This window comes from Leptosomus discolor, chromosome 17, assembly GCF_034619465.1.
Source record: "Leptosomus discolor isolate bLepDis1 chromosome 17, bLepDis1.hap2, whole genome shotgun sequence".
NCBI lineage: Eukaryota > Metazoa > Chordata > Aves > Leptosomiformes > Leptosomidae > Leptosomus > Leptosomus discolor.
Window position 1 is genome coordinate 11,247,715 of NC_141407.1, and position 16,626 is coordinate 11,264,340.

General features: G+C 43.3%; 1 protein-coding gene across 4 annotated transcripts in view; it reads left to right on the plus strand.

Moving 5' to 3' along the window:
* The first annotated feature begins 3,843 nt into the window (after positions 1–3,843).
* Positions 3,844–16,626, plus strand: part of DOK5 (docking protein 5) — a 43,318-nt gene continuing 30,535 nt past the window's right edge. For all 4 annotated transcript variants that reach the window (XM_086474738.1, XM_086474739.1, XM_086474740.1 and 1 more), the window contains exon 1: positions 3,844–3,909. In XM_086474738.1, the coding sequence (XP_086330864.1) occupies positions 3,844–3,909 (66 nt within the window). The remainder of the gene's footprint in view (positions 3,910–16,626) is intronic.

A 16,626-nucleotide genomic window follows, 5' to 3' on the forward strand; every position in this document is an offset into this window, starting at 1 on the left:
AATGCAATTTTATACCTAATGTATTCAAAATCCCTGGAGCGAATGAGGGTGTTTTAATCAAGGTCTTGCCCTCACTTCTCCAGGTAAACTACCTCAAAAGACTATCCCAAATTTTATGAAGGTTTCCTAAATTCTGTGACCCAACACACTGCTCCTGTGTCTGAAGCCCGGCAGTGCTAGCCATTGCATAGGGAGCCTTACTGGTGTGTTAGAAACAGAGACATGGAAGAAGATGTAACAGCGGAGAAAAATATCTGAGAAATCCTCATTTCTGCAGAATTCATTCACTCAGAATCGGTTAGCACAATGATACGTAAGTGGTGAAGGAAAAGAATTTCTGAGCAGCTTTGTATTGTGGATCCAGCGTATGGTTTTGCATCAGCACCAGCGGTAGAACAAGCCACAATTATAAGCAAAACTAATCAAATCTCTGCATTGTGAAAGAAGTAAATTCAGAATAAACTTTTTTTTTTTCTTTTTCCAAAATTAAATATGGCTGGCCTAATGATCCAAGGCAGCCCTACAAATCTGGCTTTGCAAAAAGGAGAAGAAGGAATTTCAAGGTTTGCAATAGTGTAGGAAAAAACCTTGTTTTTTTAAAAGAATGACACTCTTTTATTTTTGCTCATTATCTGTTGTATTTCCTTGCAGCTAGAACTAATCCAAATTCAGAATTTCCATTGCAAAAATCAGAATGAAATGTCAAAAATTTATCTCATACCAAACAAAAATTAGACATAGGAATGCCAAAAAGCTTTTCATGGAGATACTGTGTTTGAAATATTGCATTCCAGTAACCTCAAAGTACTTGATAAGGTCAGAACACTTCATTGTGATGTTATAATTTCTAAACTAGTCTGAAAAATCAAAACAATAGTAGAAAAATGTTGGCATCTTGACCTTACGGATACAAAATGTTATGGGAGCTTTTCATAAAAAAAAATATTGATGCATGTTATACATTTCCAGAAAATCATTTCAGGGTGATCAAATGAGAAACTTTTTTTGTTGGGAAAAGCTTGACTAGTACCAGCTCCATCTGCTCAAGGAAATAATTTCCACAGAAAATATTGCTTCCTTAAAATGGCCTCTGCAGTTTTCTTATTCTTTAAGTTGGAAAGTCTCAGAGATGTTTGTCAAATTTTGTCTGCAGATTGTGATGAAATAATATCGTGGACATGGGGGATGACATGCTGCAAATATAATAAGGTGAATGTAAGTTCTTTCTAAAATGTCAGTATGGCATTTCGAAAAAAACCTGGTACCTTCATTTTCAGTTAAAATGAATCACAGCGATTTCTGTTTCCAGAGCCCTAAAAGCAAGTGAGCTCATTGTAGGGCAATATTATGAGATTAGAATATAACAATAATCCACTTAAATTATTAGCAGCAGGCTAGTACTTCAAAGTGACCCTTGACTCTTATCTTCCTAAGAAATAATAGCAATAACATTGTCATTAAAAGCAAAAGATTTTGAATTTCAATGGAAGCTTATTAAAAAGATTTTATAAAGTTTTGAATATAGATAAACGTGCAGCATTTCCTAATAGGGAGCGCAAACGGTCAATAGCCCCCTAGGGAGATGAAAGAAGGGCTCCTGTCAAAACAGTGAGCGCACACATTTGCATTGGTATTGAAATCCTGGTAAACAAGTTTTTTCCTAGTGATAGTACTGGGTTGAAAACCTGAAAAATGAGATTTTCTGGCACATTCTCAGAACACATTGCACACATGGGAATTAAAATGCATTTTCTTTTTGAACCATAGCATGTGTAAGGGATTTATGCTGTTCAAAGTAAAAACCTAAGTGGACACTAATATCCTAATTCATCAAAGAATAAGCACAGGCTTAAATCCACTTTTACTTAGCAAAGCTCTTAGGAATGTGTTTACCTGCAAGAATATGCTGGTGGCTCATGAAATCAGCAGTATGTGTTTACAGGTACTGGAGGGGATTAGAAGAAACGTCTAAACTTGTTGAAAAGACATTTAAAGTAGCTCTATAATTTGTTTTCTGCTACAAATGTATTTGAAACCAAAATAAGCGTGCTCTGTTTTTTTTTTCCTGGGCTTAGAATATGCTTGATGCTTCCAGCATCAGTATTTTTATGGTGCTTGAGATTGTGAAATATATTTTTGTGCTGAATGCACGCTTCTATACAAGATGAAGCAGGCTGGGTGTCTTAGCTTTTCTAGCTTTCAACAAGCAATGAAATCTAACAAATGGTGCTGTGGAACTGGTGTTAACAATGTTCTTGGGTCTGTACGACATATTTAACAAAAATACATTACTTGGCAGTTTTGCAGTGAGGAACCTATGCTTTGTAACATGCAACTTCTGTGTTGATTTAGCACCGTATTATCCTAGTGGATGGACTTGTCTCAGAATATTCTTCTCATTTCAGGCGTATTTTGGTGCATGGGTGTGGAAGTTTTTGTTGGTTTTAGCTGAATCTGTTCTATTTTATGTGTTCTGTAAAATAGCTCAGTGAAAAGGAGAGTGTAAAACAGTAAAGTAGACTCTGAGGCAAGGACTGCAGACTTGTCTCCTTCGTCCTAAGTGAATTAGCCCTTCAGCTAGAGAGTCTTACACTCTGTTTCTGTAATCCACTCCATCAATTAATATTTTGTAAAGCCTTGCAAAGCATAATCACCTCTTCAAGCAAGAACTGAGAGCGCTACGCTGTTACCACAGCAGAGCAACCACCATCATTTCTGGCTGCTCCTAAAAGGAAGGAGCTACATATTTAACCAGAAAGGGGCCAGTTTTATCACAGGTGAGTTTTGTAGTCATCGAACAACCAAATAAAAATGAGCATCACTTCCCCGTCGCCCTGCGCTCGGGACAGCGGTGAGGTGCGCTCCCTTTTATGCTCCTTGGTGATTCTCTGCTCTGCCTTCCTCCTTGCTACCCTGTTTATCGTTTCCATGGCGTGGTAATTCTCAAAGTCAAAGTCATCTATCTGGCTGACCTCCTCAGACTGACTATATTTGTAGTGCTATTAAAAGATGTTATGAAGGGATGAGCAGTCCCTCTTTCCAGGACATAGTATTTATAGCGCACCACTAGCAGGTAACCCATGTAGAGCAAACTGGGCTCGCTGGGATACTTGGCAATATTTGCATGTTCTTGGAAAAGGAGAACTAAGGGGACGGAGAAGGCAACCCCGGGGCCCAGTGCCAGGCGAAGTCTTTCCTTAGCGCAACCCCACCTTGCCTAGAAAACGCGGCATCTGCTCGTGTGACATTTCCACCGCGCGAAGTGCACCGCAGGGCAACAGCTCGGGTTACCGGTCTTGAGAAGGAGATTCCGGAGCTGAGCCACTTGGCAGACTTTCAGGCATCGGAAAGACTTTCTGGGAAACCCACTTTCCTGGGGAAAACCACAGGCCTGAGCCACATCGCCCCAGCACGGCGGGGCAGGGCTGATCATTCCCAGCTCACCCACCTGCAGCTGGAGGCAGCTGTGCACAGGGTGGGGTGGCGTGAAACGCCGAGGCAGCCCTTAGCGCAGCTCCCGAGGGAGCCCGGGCAGGGGGCAGCCGCGGGGGGACCCTCAGCGTTTTGCTCCTCAGAACCACCTTTCGGGAGCCAGGACCTCCAGCCCTCCCGCGGGCGGCGGCGATGCCGGGACAAGGGGTGCCGTGCCGCGGGCGCCCCAGCCGGGGGGACGCGGGGGTGCGAGGGGGCGGGCGCTGCCGGCGGCCCTTCCCCCGGCCCGGCCCGCCGCGGGGCCGGGGCGCTCCGCGGGGCGGCGCGGAGCGGGGCGCGGCTCCGGAGGCTGCTGCGCGCCATGCGGGCGGGCTGAGCGGCGCCGGCCGCCTCCAACTTTCCCGGGGAAGGATGGCCTCCAATTTCAACGACATCGTGAAGCAGGGCTACGTGCGCATCCGGAGCAGGCGGCTGGGGGTGAGTGCTGGCCCCCTCCCGGGCTCCCCCGAGGGACACCTGCCTTTGGGCTTTTATTTATTTTTTTTCTTTTTTTTCTTTTTTTTTTTTTTTTTTTTTTTTCCCCTTCCACTCCTTTGTCCTGTTTTTGCAGACTGAGCTCAGTGGGTGTCTCTGCAGGGGAGACGCGAAACAAAAAAATTGGGGGAGGGGGAGAAGAATAGGGGCACCTAAATGCGCGCATAGATATATATATGATTATATATACCTGTGTGTCTCTCTCTCTCTATATATATATTTTCCGCTCTCCCGCCGGGCGGTAGGGATGCTGCCAGCCCTGCAGGCTGTGCTGCCTCCACCTCCATCCGAGCCCCGGAGCGCCCGGGGCCGGGCAGCCGCCGCCAACTTCGGGCCGGAGCTGTCGGGCTGCCGCGAAAGGGGGCGCGGAGGGCTCTGCCCGCCGGCCGGAGGGGGGTGGCCGGGAGGAAGCCGGGGGCTGGGGGAGCCTGTGCCCTCGGGGCTGGGGTGCGGGGGAGCTCCGGGCAGGGTGCGGGCTGGGAGCGGGCTGTCGGGGCTAAGTGCTGGGCTGCGGGGGGGGGGGGGGGGGGCTGCTGCAGAGCGGGGCCTTACGGGCTTGGGTGGGACCGGTGGAGACCTTGTGCTATCCTTAGGGCTTTTAAGTTCGTTTGAGTTGCACAGAATGAAAATCCAACAAGGCCCCTTTAGCTCTTCATTTAATTTTAAACTAATTCTTTTGCTACCGTGGTGTGTCCCTAGTTTCGGATGTAGATGTGCAGCAGTGGGGGGCCAGTTCCCTACAGTACCTGCTTTGGCATATGCTTCCTTAAGGCATGGTCTGTTCCTACAGTTCATGGGATGCTGCTACCTGCTCCCCTGAGCAAGCAGCCAGAGCTGCTTCAGCGAGTGGACTTGCTCCAGACCTCCTGTCTGCCTTCGTGAGCCAACACAGTTTAAAGGGGATGCAAACCGGAGGGAGGCTTTGTGTATACAAAATGTTTTAATTCATATATCTGCCTCTCAGGACAGGAAAGGAACTCATTTCTTGTGTTTACTGAGAACTGATGGGTTGGCAGTACTGAATTGTTAATAGCATGAGTTTTGCATCAAGACTTGTATAAGGGGATGTGCGCAGTCATCTGAAAGCTTTTGGTGGCTCATTACAATTACAGTTTCGTTCACTTGCTGTATCCATGGCTTCTCTACAGTTTTGCTAACTTGCATCTCGAAACTGGAAAGCATTTTGAAGTGTTCCAGCAGGCTATTTTTCTTGTACCTGGACTTGCAGGAATAGTTCATTCTTTAGGAGCCACATGATTCTGCGACAGATGGATAACGTCATTATGAAAGAACTTGTAGTAAATTTGGCAGAATTAGTGTATTGTAACTATTCTTTCATTACTGAATGTATATTGGTCTGCAGTTTGCTCCAGCATAAATGAAGAGTAAGATTAAACTTTGACACGTCTTTCCGTACTGTAACAGTGAAACCCAATGGACGTGTGAATCAGGTGCCTCTAACTCTGAGATAGGTGTAAATTCTGTTAATGCCTGTGCCTTTCCTTTATTAAGACTTTCCAAAACACTTTGAGGGTGGTAGTGGTGAGGGAGTGTTCAGTGCTTTCTCAGCAGACATGCATTGGACAGCTGAATGCAAAAACAGGGAGAAGTGGAGAACGACACTGAGTCCATGGAAATGGAAAAAATGTTCAATGTTTTTCTTGAAAGACGGTTTCTTTATTTGATCTCATTCCTTCTAATTCCAAAGGTTTGTGTCATTATCAATGGCTGGAAAGTGTGAAAGGGGTGATGGACAGTGCTTTTGTGAAGAAGTCCAAGCAAAGTCCCAGAGAGTTCCCCTGGCCATAGACTTGTTAAAATGAAGAGCATGAGTTTGTTGCTGTAAGCTGCCCTTGGCTCTGAGTGTGCTGTCCTGATGGCTTTCTACTGCTGTGCAGGACATTAGGAGGGCAGGTAGTAGCTCCTGTGATCTGGCTGTCACTTCTTTAGAGCTGGTGACGGAGGCCTGTGCTGTGAGAGGTGACCTGTTCAAATCTTGCTGCTCCATTTGTTTGGAAATAAGTAGTTTCATCAGCAGTAATGCTTTTCTCCTTGTAGCTTTCAGTTTAGAGTATTGGCCCACTACTTAAGGACAGATGGTTGAAACGTGGCTGTAGATTTGTTCTTGTAACTTGCATTTTCTATAAGCTGCTTAGAAGCCCAGTGCCCTGATTTACAACACCCAAGTAGAAGTGGGTAATTATGATTAACCAGACTTCTCTAAACGCAGGACAAGCTTGTGTTGCCTGCGGCAGCAGTGAACTGTCAGCACCCGTTTCTCAGAACGCAGCCCCAGCTACAACGTGTCCTCACTCCGTTGTGCATTTTCCTCCTTACTGCGGGTGCGTATGCGCAGGGCTGGTGCTGAAGCTGGCTGAGCACCTGGGGCGGCTGCCTCGCTTTAGCAAGAGCTTGAATTCAGTCTTACTCAGTGGCTAATGAGAGCTTGGCTTCTTCAGAGGGGAAGGAACTGTGCAAACAGCTTGTTTTCTGGTAACTGTATTGGGGAGGGCTGTTGAACACCTGGGAGCTGGAGGTGGGAAGGGAAAAAGTACTTTAGACCTTAAAATACTATCTTACTGTGAAAACATTAGGAAGGACAAGCCTACTGCAGCCCCATGTAGGACTCCTGTTTAATTGAGATGGATTTCAATACTGAGTGTGTGGTGATACATAAGTGGGAGTTATTAAAATACATTCTAATATTATGGTGGCATAGCTATAATCAGTGCATTGTCTTTTCAGACTGAATTCAGCTCCTGGGTTTTTCTCTGTAGTGCTGTGGTAATTTGATCACCAAGGGAACTAGGAACAGAGCCTGTATCTACAAATTATCTCAAGAAATGACTTTTCTGAATAACTGGGGTGTGGGTGCTACATTTGTAAAGAAAGGGGTGCAGAGAAGCAGCTTGTTTGAAACCAAACCTCTTTTAAAAGAAAAATGACAATTCCGGTAGGACCTACTTTGTAATTTCAAGATTGGATTTAGGCTAATTAGTTTTGTACCTGGACTGTTTTTGCGCACTTTAAATATGTAAATTTAATTTGATATTATTTAATAGAATAGTTTCCATAGCAACATTTGTATCACATGTGTCTTCTGCAGAGCCAAATATATTCAGGAGAAAGCGCACTCTTCCTGATTCTTTCTATCCTTATAGGGAGAAAAATAATTCCCTCAGCCAATGGTCTCCCTCTGTTGTGTCACTAGCAGTGACACAGAGAAGGTTGCATGCTAGAAAACTGCTGACAGTGTAAAAGCACAACCTTCTGGAGTTCCTTAAAACAAAAAAAATCAGCTTTGCTCTGAGCAGTGCTTCCATCAGTGACCACTGGACCTATGTTTTGGGAAAGAAGATACTTTGTTGTGCTGAGTGCTTTTGCTTGCAATCACTTGGCATCTGATTAGGTGCTTTATATCTACATATGAAACAGGAGAGTCATTTATGGCCTTTGTACCTAAAAAAGCTTTTTTTGTGCTTATGATTTTCAAATAGTGTCTTGTTCTGTGATATAGATGTGACCTTTCTGAGGGGGAATATATTAGGGAGATGTTTCCTGTCCTTAATGAAAAGGGTAGTTTTTGAATTTTCATTTTAAGGATGGGTGAATGTGCACTGCTTGTGAACATGCTTGAACTTTCATTTTAGGTTGGACTGACCCAACTGAGTGTTCAAATGCAATTAAAAATCAAAATGGGGAGCAAACCTTTGAAACAGAGGGCCTTTCTTACACTGGTGAGCCTGAAGAGCTTTAAAAGGAAAGGGGCACTTGAGAGTCATTTCTGAGGTGCAGCTAGCCCACCTCTCCTCATGGGGTGGGAGGCTCTCAGTGGTGTGTGTTGGTTGCAGTCTAAGACTTTTATTGAACTCCCTGTTGTTAAGGCTTTGCTTACCCTTCCTGTGTTCACACCTAAACTCGGGTTTGCTGGAAGCCACGTTCCAGTCTGAGCAAGGATTACAGAACACAGAAGCTGCTCTAAGGATATCCTCTGCTGCCATTGCCAAGGTGTAGGCAGAAGTGCTGGAGGCTCAAAGTGCAGGCAGGTGATGTTCTTGAAGCCTGGTCCTCAGGGTACAGGCAGCAGTGCTGGGAGTGCCGATGGTGTGGTACCGGGAGGGTGGCGGTTGCCCTCCTGCGTGCAGGGCTTTGAATGTGATGCTGCTTCTCTCTGAAGACCCTGAGGAGCTTTGTTCTTTTCTAGAATGCAGGTCACCTTAATTTGGTGCATCTGGCCTGTCCCTGCCTCTTGATGTATGGGAGACTGCTGGAGCAAGATGCCGTGGGGTTAGCTGTCAGCCCCTGGTTTCTGGTATGCCAATAGCACACTTGGAGTGTCTTGTTGCATTAAGTGATGAAGTACTGTTAGTGTCAGAGGGAAACAATCTCTTCAATGAATAGCAACTGCCCTGAGCTGTCTGCAGCTGAAAGCAAAATACTGCTGATCAAACAGAAGTGCCTCAAAGAACCAGCTGAGTTGTGCTGGTGGTGAGCAGGGATGTCTCTGTTAAGGAGTTGTTCATCTTCACAGCTATGCAAAGCCTTGTAGAGTCTGGTTTGGCTCTGTACAATACTTGATTGAAAGTAGAAAACATTGGCTTCCAAAAACATGCTGTCTGGCTTGCTTGGAAACTAGGTATCTTCTCAACAGAGGGTTTGGCTGTGGTGGCTTTCCAGGAGGGGTAGAATACCTTTCTGAGCATATCTTAAGATGATACAAGTATGACTGTACTCTTTCTTCCAAGTTTGTCTACTATGAACACATCTGGCTTGCAGGCAAGTATTTCCATTGTATCGCCGTTTCTCAGATAGCATTGCTTTTAAACTCATTAATATAACAGGTATATCAAGATGTGAGCTTCGTTCTGTGTACGGGGTTGCTTGACCTGCTGTGGTACAAGAATTGGAGCTGTAAAAGAACTTTGGCTCTCACAGATGTAGGAGTAGCCTTCTCAAGCTTAAATGCGTGTTTTTACAAAGGATTCAAGAAAACACTAAAGATCATGTGTGTCTAAAAACAGATTAGGAAATGCTGAAATGATTTGCATATGAAAATTAAGGTGACTTGCATTCTAGAAAAGAACAAAGTTTTTTGCTTTATGAAAGGCAGGGTTATTATAATTAGAAAACTGTAGGACAGCATATGCTGCTGAATTAATATACATAGATTACTGCTTCTGCATGACAGAAGTACTTAAAACAAATAGTCTTGGCAATTTGTTTGTTAGAAAAGCCTTACAGAGTGTTTATCTTTCTAGAAAATATACTGTTGCTAACTAGATACACTGGATGTTTACAACCCAGAAAAACAATCTGAACACTAAAAATAATGTGCAGAACTCTCAAAATTGGACATTATTAACAGGCAGCCTGATTTATTTTATTATTGCCATGATTTTATGAAGGCATTTCCTGCGTGTCGAGGTCTGGGAGTCTGCTCTACAAGTTTGTATTACTATCAAATTATTACGGGCTATTGAAACACTCATTTGGGCGGATCCATTGACTTTAATGGAGCTGTGCTAACAGCTAAGTGTCTGTTCCTAAAAATGCAGGTCTCTGCAGAGACTTCTGTATCTGTTTGTCAGAGAATAAAGCTCACAGAGAGGAAGAGAGAGGTAAAGTGGAATTCTTTTACCTAGCAATCTGTTTCATGTACCTCTGTCTGGCAAAGGAAATGTTGCTAACAGATTTTTGCAGAATCCTGTCTCATGAGGTATCTTCCACTTTGCACTTACGAGGCGAGGCACAGAACTGTTCTTGCAGTCGTATCTGTTTAACAACACTTCTAATTAAATCCGCAGTCTGCACAGCCTGCTCTTGGGGTTGTCTGTAACCCCATCTGTTGGAGGCACCTCCTTGTTATGCAAGGAATGATCAGCCTCATCTCTCTGTTAGAGTGGGTCCTTCACGGAAATTTGGGCTGGATCCAAGAAAAAGATCTGAGCACCCAGTGTGAGGGTTAGCAGGGTTTTAACAGCTGAAGCCCAAAAGTGCAATTCTGATACCACTTGTGTTTGTCCATGGGAGTTTCCTAAGGACACAGAGATCAGCCGTTGTCCTCAAGGGTTTCAGACATGGCAAGCACTGGGTTGTCCAGCATCTGGCATGTTCCTGCAGTCCTGCCTGGGGGGGTTTCTGGTGTTTTCCACTGATGGGGCCAGTTCTTCTGGGAGCAAATGTGTAGAACAGAGTTTATAATCACGGCTTTCACCACCTTTGTTAAAGATGGAGAAACTTCTGCCCATACATCTAGCAACATGGTTATTCGAAGAGCTAAAAATGAACTAAGCTTAGTTCTTCCTTCCAACTGCTCCTTGTGCAGGGAACTTTCCCGGCTGTACTGAGGACAGTATGGGTTGGGATTCCACCTTTCCTCCTTGATGTCCTTGCCCTCACTGATGGGGCAGCATAATTTGTTCTTTTGTGCCTCTCCAAATCAACTTGGGCATGATTAAGTGATATCTCATTACAAGGGTGGCCTTATGCAAGTGCTGAATAGTGCTGGAAATGTGGCTGTTAAGTAGGAGCTACTTCTTGGCGTGGAGGGAAGGAGAAAAATCACAAGTCGTTCTTGAAAGCGACAGCGTTGGTGCTATTGATCTTGCTTGTGCAAGTATCACGTTGACATGTAGGAAAAGTTTGTATGGGTGCTGTTGTTCTGAACGCTGTTTGACACTGATCTGAACCAGCTTAACCAAATTCAGTGAAGTCTTGATCGTAGCGAAATCGGGGAAGTAAAAATTAGTAGGTAACAGTAACTGGGTCTCTTCTGAAAGATGTGACTGCTGGAACAACAGTAGACTTGTTACCTCTTTTTAGTATTAACCTTGTTAAGGACAGAAACTAGATCTGTGCCTATCAGTTTTCTTTGCTTGATGGGTCTGACTGGCCCCAAAACTCGTAATCACATCATTGTGAAGGAATGTGGTGTCAGTGGTGTCCTCCAATGTAGAACTAGGGCTCTCCTGGCCCACCCTATGGTAGGAATTTGTAATAGTTTAGTCTTTACTTTGTGACAGAGGCGGGGACTGACTTCTTCACAACTGTGTCACTAGTTGCTTGTTTCTAGGAAATGCTTGCTCAAGTGGGGTAACATAAGCAGTACTCAAATATTTCTGGGTTAATTTAGAAACTGAATGAAAAAAAATCATTCTTAGGTTTCTGGACTGTCTGCTTCTTACTTTGATTAATGCTTTACTGGCAGTATTATTAAATGTTCACCTAAAATTAGGAGGATGATAATCTCTTGTGTATTTGAATATTGCATGAGAACTTACATGTTGGACAATGGCCATATGCTAGATATAAGTGGGAAAATACAACAATTTTGTGCTATAGACCTCAGGAAGTATAGCGTTAACACTTACTGCGTACACTTGTTTTGGGACTGGGTGGGAAGACTCCTGATACATGCTTAGAAGTTTTGGAAAGCCTTTGTACAAAGTTCTTGACTTGTCCACTTCAGCCTTTTTTTTTTTTTCTTTTGTTTTTTGAACTTCGGCAGAAATTTTTGATTGTCAGAAGCTGAAAAGAGATGAAGCTTTCAGGGTTTTCTGTTCTTGATTTTAATTGAACTGACTTCTGTAGAAACTTCATTGAGAAGATTGGTGTTGAGCATTCGAAATGACTTGTACTTTTACAAGTTTTGCATAGCACTGTTTCTGTGAAACCCTGTGGGAGGAGAGGTAAAATGGGGGAGAGACAATCTGCAGGACTAGAACCATATGGTTAAAGAGATTGGTGCTTGAATAAGCGTGCCAGAAAGTTAATGTGGGGATTTTAGAGTATGAGCTGTGAAAACTGGAAACAAGAATGATGTAAGGGTGGGGGAAGGAGAAGGAAAAGTCATCTGCCTAGATCTACATTTGAAGCAGCTTTATTAATAAAACTCTTGTGTTCACCAATACAGCTCCTTTCAGTCTGGAAGCATTGAGACAAATTAAAACTGAACAGATTTCTTATGTACCAACTTAAACCTGAAAGGTATTAAGCCCGTTGGATATCCATATTTTTAGAAAACTGTTAAATAAGGTGTTGGAACATATTCACAGGTGTTAAGATTTCTTACTGCTTGGAACTTGTCAGTGGCAGCAGGGATAGGATCCAGGACATTGCTTAGAAAGTTAGAGCTTTTATCCTTGAGCTGATAAGGGGAGGAATGCCCCTAAATGCCATTCAAGACCTAATGCAACTCCATCTGGCTGCTGGCATTGGGTCTGTCAGCCCATAAGCAAGTCCCCTTCGGATTTCCTCTGGCAGAAAGTTAGTGGGATTTGAGTCCAAGTCAGTAGGTGTCTTGATGGGGTTACTTCTGGCACTGAGGCGAAGATCTTAAAGCAAAGAAGTTGAGTTAGAGAAAAGTGAGCAGTGCTTGTCATTTGAGAGCTGCTCACCTTGCGTGATCTGTGTTGGAGGACCAGGGTGCTTAGCAGTGCATTCAGGATGAGTTCAAAGGAGGTTTTGCAACTCACATGGTGGAATTGCATTTTGTATCTTCTCTTAAGGTATCTTAACTTTAACTTTTGCCTTGTGAAAACACGATGGAGAAGCAAGGGTCTGATATCTTTCCCATGGCGCTCCACTTTTTATCACACTGCTTTTCCTATCTGAGTTTCATTTTGGGGCAGCATCTGAGTGTGTTTTGGATATCACTCACAGCCCAAGCTATCATTGTAAACTGAGCTGGGAAATATGGAGGTTTGTGTATCTTAAAAATAGGCAAAGATCTTTAGTTTTGTGTGTGGAGAAACAAAAGAGAGCCTGATTTCATCCCCAAAAACAAGCCAAAGAACTGTTCCAGTTTTTCTCCAAGAGGCAGAAGATGGGAGATTATGTAGATCATGATTTGGAGTGAGAAGTTCTTGATTCGATGGTGACCCTTTTTTGGAGCAGGAACAGCGTTTCTTGTGCTTTCCAGCATGTGTTTTCTAGTAAATTACCTTCCACATTCTTCTTTGGAAGATGGACTTAGTTTGTGAAGCAAAACAATGAGATTCCAAATTTGCCTTTTTTTTTTTCATGAACTGACTTAACTAGTAAACAAATCATTCTTACTCATTTGCTATCTTGTTCTAAAGATGGAATCTTCATTTTAACAAGTCTAATGCAAAACTGACCAGAACACCCTTTTTCTCCTGCTTTTATCTCTCGCACTTCCCTCATCTTCTGCCAGTTGTGGGTCCCAGTTCTGCATTTTCACCATTTGCTCTTCCTTTGGTAGACAAAGGTCTGAGGTCTGTACAGTTGCTGGAGGTGATTGCACTAGCTGCTCTGCATATGAAAGGGTTGTAGGGCAGTGAAAGAAAAAAACCCCAATTATAAACAGGTGAAATTTAGTCTTTCAGGACTTTGATGCCTTTTCATCATCACTTCATTACACAGTGTGAAGGAATTCTGCTGGTGTGTATGGGCGTTGTCCTGAAGTTGGATCAGCGGTAAGTTACCATTTTGCAGTGTTTGGAAACACTTGAAAGAAAGTAACAGATGTAAGGTCTGCACCTGAGACTGACGTCTTAATTTGATGTTTGTGTAGTTTCAGGTATACCATGGATGTTGATGAACTGTTCCTATTATCTTCTTGTCTGATTTCATCAAGTGCTGTGAGAAATACCAGTGAAAGTTTAAGCTATTGGAATGAATAGTGGGTTCCCCCCCTCCCCCTGCCCCCTTTACTGAAAATAATGTAACTTGTTTCAACTCAAAACGTCAATACAGTAAAATCAGTGATACTTCTCAGTAACGTTGATGTAGAAGATTAAGTTGTCCCTTTACTTACAGGGTAATGTTTATCTGGGGAACTATCAATGCCCTGTGGTCAGCAAAGGAAAAATTCCTCTTAATGCTCTCACTAATGTCTCCACACCAGTGAGGATGGATGTTAGCTGATTGTACTGAATCAACTGCATACTGCTGAGTGGCGTACTCTTGACACAGTGGTGAAATACAAGTGCCTATTCCCTGCTAAATGAAGTAGTGCAAATTAAGACAGTATTCTGCTAAGCTTTCATAGACATTTTTTATGCAGCAGTCATACTTCCTTGAGGATGGAATCTACCTAAATGTGAATGAACTCCTGAACTCTTTCCTTAATTAGTACTACACAGCTGGGACATAGAAGTTGGGTTTGTCCATTTGAACTAAAGTGTAGATTAGTCTAAGCAAATGCAAGAGGACTGCAAGAGCCAGTGGAAAGCTGAAGTCTACCAGGGAAATATTTGCTCTTGAATCCTCATTTTAATCTGTGTTTCTTTGAGTCAGTATTAGTCTGTGCCCCCCATCCCAAAATAAAAGAAAAAACCAACCCAATAAACAAACAAAACCCTCCCCCCAGCTTCAGTTGCACCTTTACTAGTAAACTGCCTGAGTTTTGTTTTTAAAACACTGGACAAGTGACATGTTTCATCTGATTGGTAGCTTTAAAAGTTCTGGCAGAGCAAGGGAGCTCTTAAGTGCAGAATCATCAGTTCATACCCAGGATGGTCCATCTACTGATCACAGGCCCCGTGGGCACTCTGCTGTGACTTGGATCCTTCAGTAATTCAGGGTGCGTTGAGGGCTGTCACTCTGAAGGCAGTGCACCAAAGTGCTTGAAAAGGGAAATGCGTTTTGACTGCTATGGGCTTCTCCCTGCAGCAGCTTTGAGCAGCCTATCTGTCCATCTAGCAGTCTAGGCAAATGACTTCAATTATTTGCTGCAATCCCGTAAGGCAATACTGAAATGCTTGTTACCATGATTTAATGGGCTGTAATTCTGTCACTTTTAACAAAGCACTGTATTTTGGTGAAGTCCAGCTTGCAGTGACTCACTTGGTAGCGTTATTTGCTCTTTCATGAAGATTCATTTTGATTTTAAAACTGATCTGAGCTCCACAGAGGCTGGGGGTCTGACCCCCATAGCTTTGATGTCAGGGTTGAAAGAAAAGTGTGGATGGAACAATATAAGTTTGCCTTGTGTCGGGACAGTACAATGGACTAACCTTGAGACTTACTTGAGGTGTCTGGAGCGTGTCTGTAGGGATGGGAGGTAATGTATTTGTTACAGGAAACCTGTGATGCTTTCTGAAGCTTGCAGTTAAATTAATTGGTGAACGGCAAAGAATGACAGCAGGCCAAAAATGAGCAGTTATACCCATCTGTTAGTTATGGGCTTCCAGGGCATTTGTCATCCTTGGCTCTCCAAGCAGCACGTAACAAGCATCATTAACTGAATTTAACAGGTGGGCAAGTGGCAACAGGTACAGCTGAATTGTTCAAGTCACATTTAGGATTGAGAAACTAAAGCCCTTCTCCTGTGTCTGGCTTTGGATGCTGGCAGCTTGCTGCTGAAGAATCTACTGACATAAAGGCCTAATTCATGTGCAATTTCTTCCCCTTTTTTGCCTCATTATGTGTAGTCTTAAAATTGCAAGTCCAGCTCTGAAATGCAGCTCTTACAAATGGTTGTATGCTCTGGGGGGCTGAAACAAAGCCTCTTGCTGGGAATTTGTAAGCAAGTACAGTTCATCTCCATGGAGCAAGTCCCCTCTGTACCTTCTGACAGCTGAGTTCAGAAGAGCATCTCCCTACCGTGGCTTTAGCAGGTGAGCTTGTGCTCTTGTTAGAGCTGTGAGCGGCTGTTACGGAGGGTTAGTGCATGTGTGCTCTGCGGCCTCTTTGCATCTGATGTACTAATTAGTGAGCTCTGTGAACTGTTAATGAGCTGTATCAATGCCATTTTCCCCCTGTAGCCCATGTAATTAAAGTAACCAAATCAGATACTGAGTGACAAAAAAGAATAATTCCAAACCATAATTCATTGCAGTCATTTTAAGTTATTCAGCAGTTACCTAATTTTAACACAGTATTAAATTGTGTTAATTCACTGGACCGCACTAATGGCCTGACCCAGCAGGACAGCACATCCAACTGCACTCTGTAGAGCTCTGCCAGCATGAGCTGGCTGCACAGTCAGTTTTTAGTCTGCATTGAAGCCTTTACCATGTTTTCTTCCTTTAGTGGTTAAGAGTCCTAGGCTGTTTTTTCTCCTATCCAGTTTCATGCCTTGAATTAACTGTACCGATATATAAAGCTTAGCAGATGTTCAAGGAACCAAATCAGATACTTCGCTCCAGTCTGACTTTTTTTAAACTACCACTAGCAAGAGAGGATTTCTGCTGTAAATGCTTCTTGGCACTTGGAGGCACTCTCCTCTAATGGCCTTATGCAGCCCAGAATTATAACCTTTTCTGTGTATGATTTTAAAAAAACCTGAACAAACCAGCAACCGTATACTTTGAAGGCTGTAAGTCCATAAAGAAGAGCCTGAAAGTGGAAGGATATTTCAGGTAATGCTCTTTTTCTAATGATACTGCATCCAACTCATCATTTTTGCAGGGAGAGTAGACTGGAAGTTGAAGACTTGCTTTTAATGTCTTTTGGGTCCTGAAATTCTAGACAGTCGTTAGAGAAACTAAAAAATGGAGTCAAGTTCTGTATTGCCCTCCATCATATGAAACAGTATAACTGCTTATCCCTTCCATCTCCTGTATAGTTTGTCACACAGTGTAATACATTTACACATTAAATTACCAACAAGTCTCTTGTGAGTTGCATGTAAGGAGCACGTGCCAATGCAAATTCCATGCCCTGTGCACTGAGAAGGGAAAGAAATTACTCCTT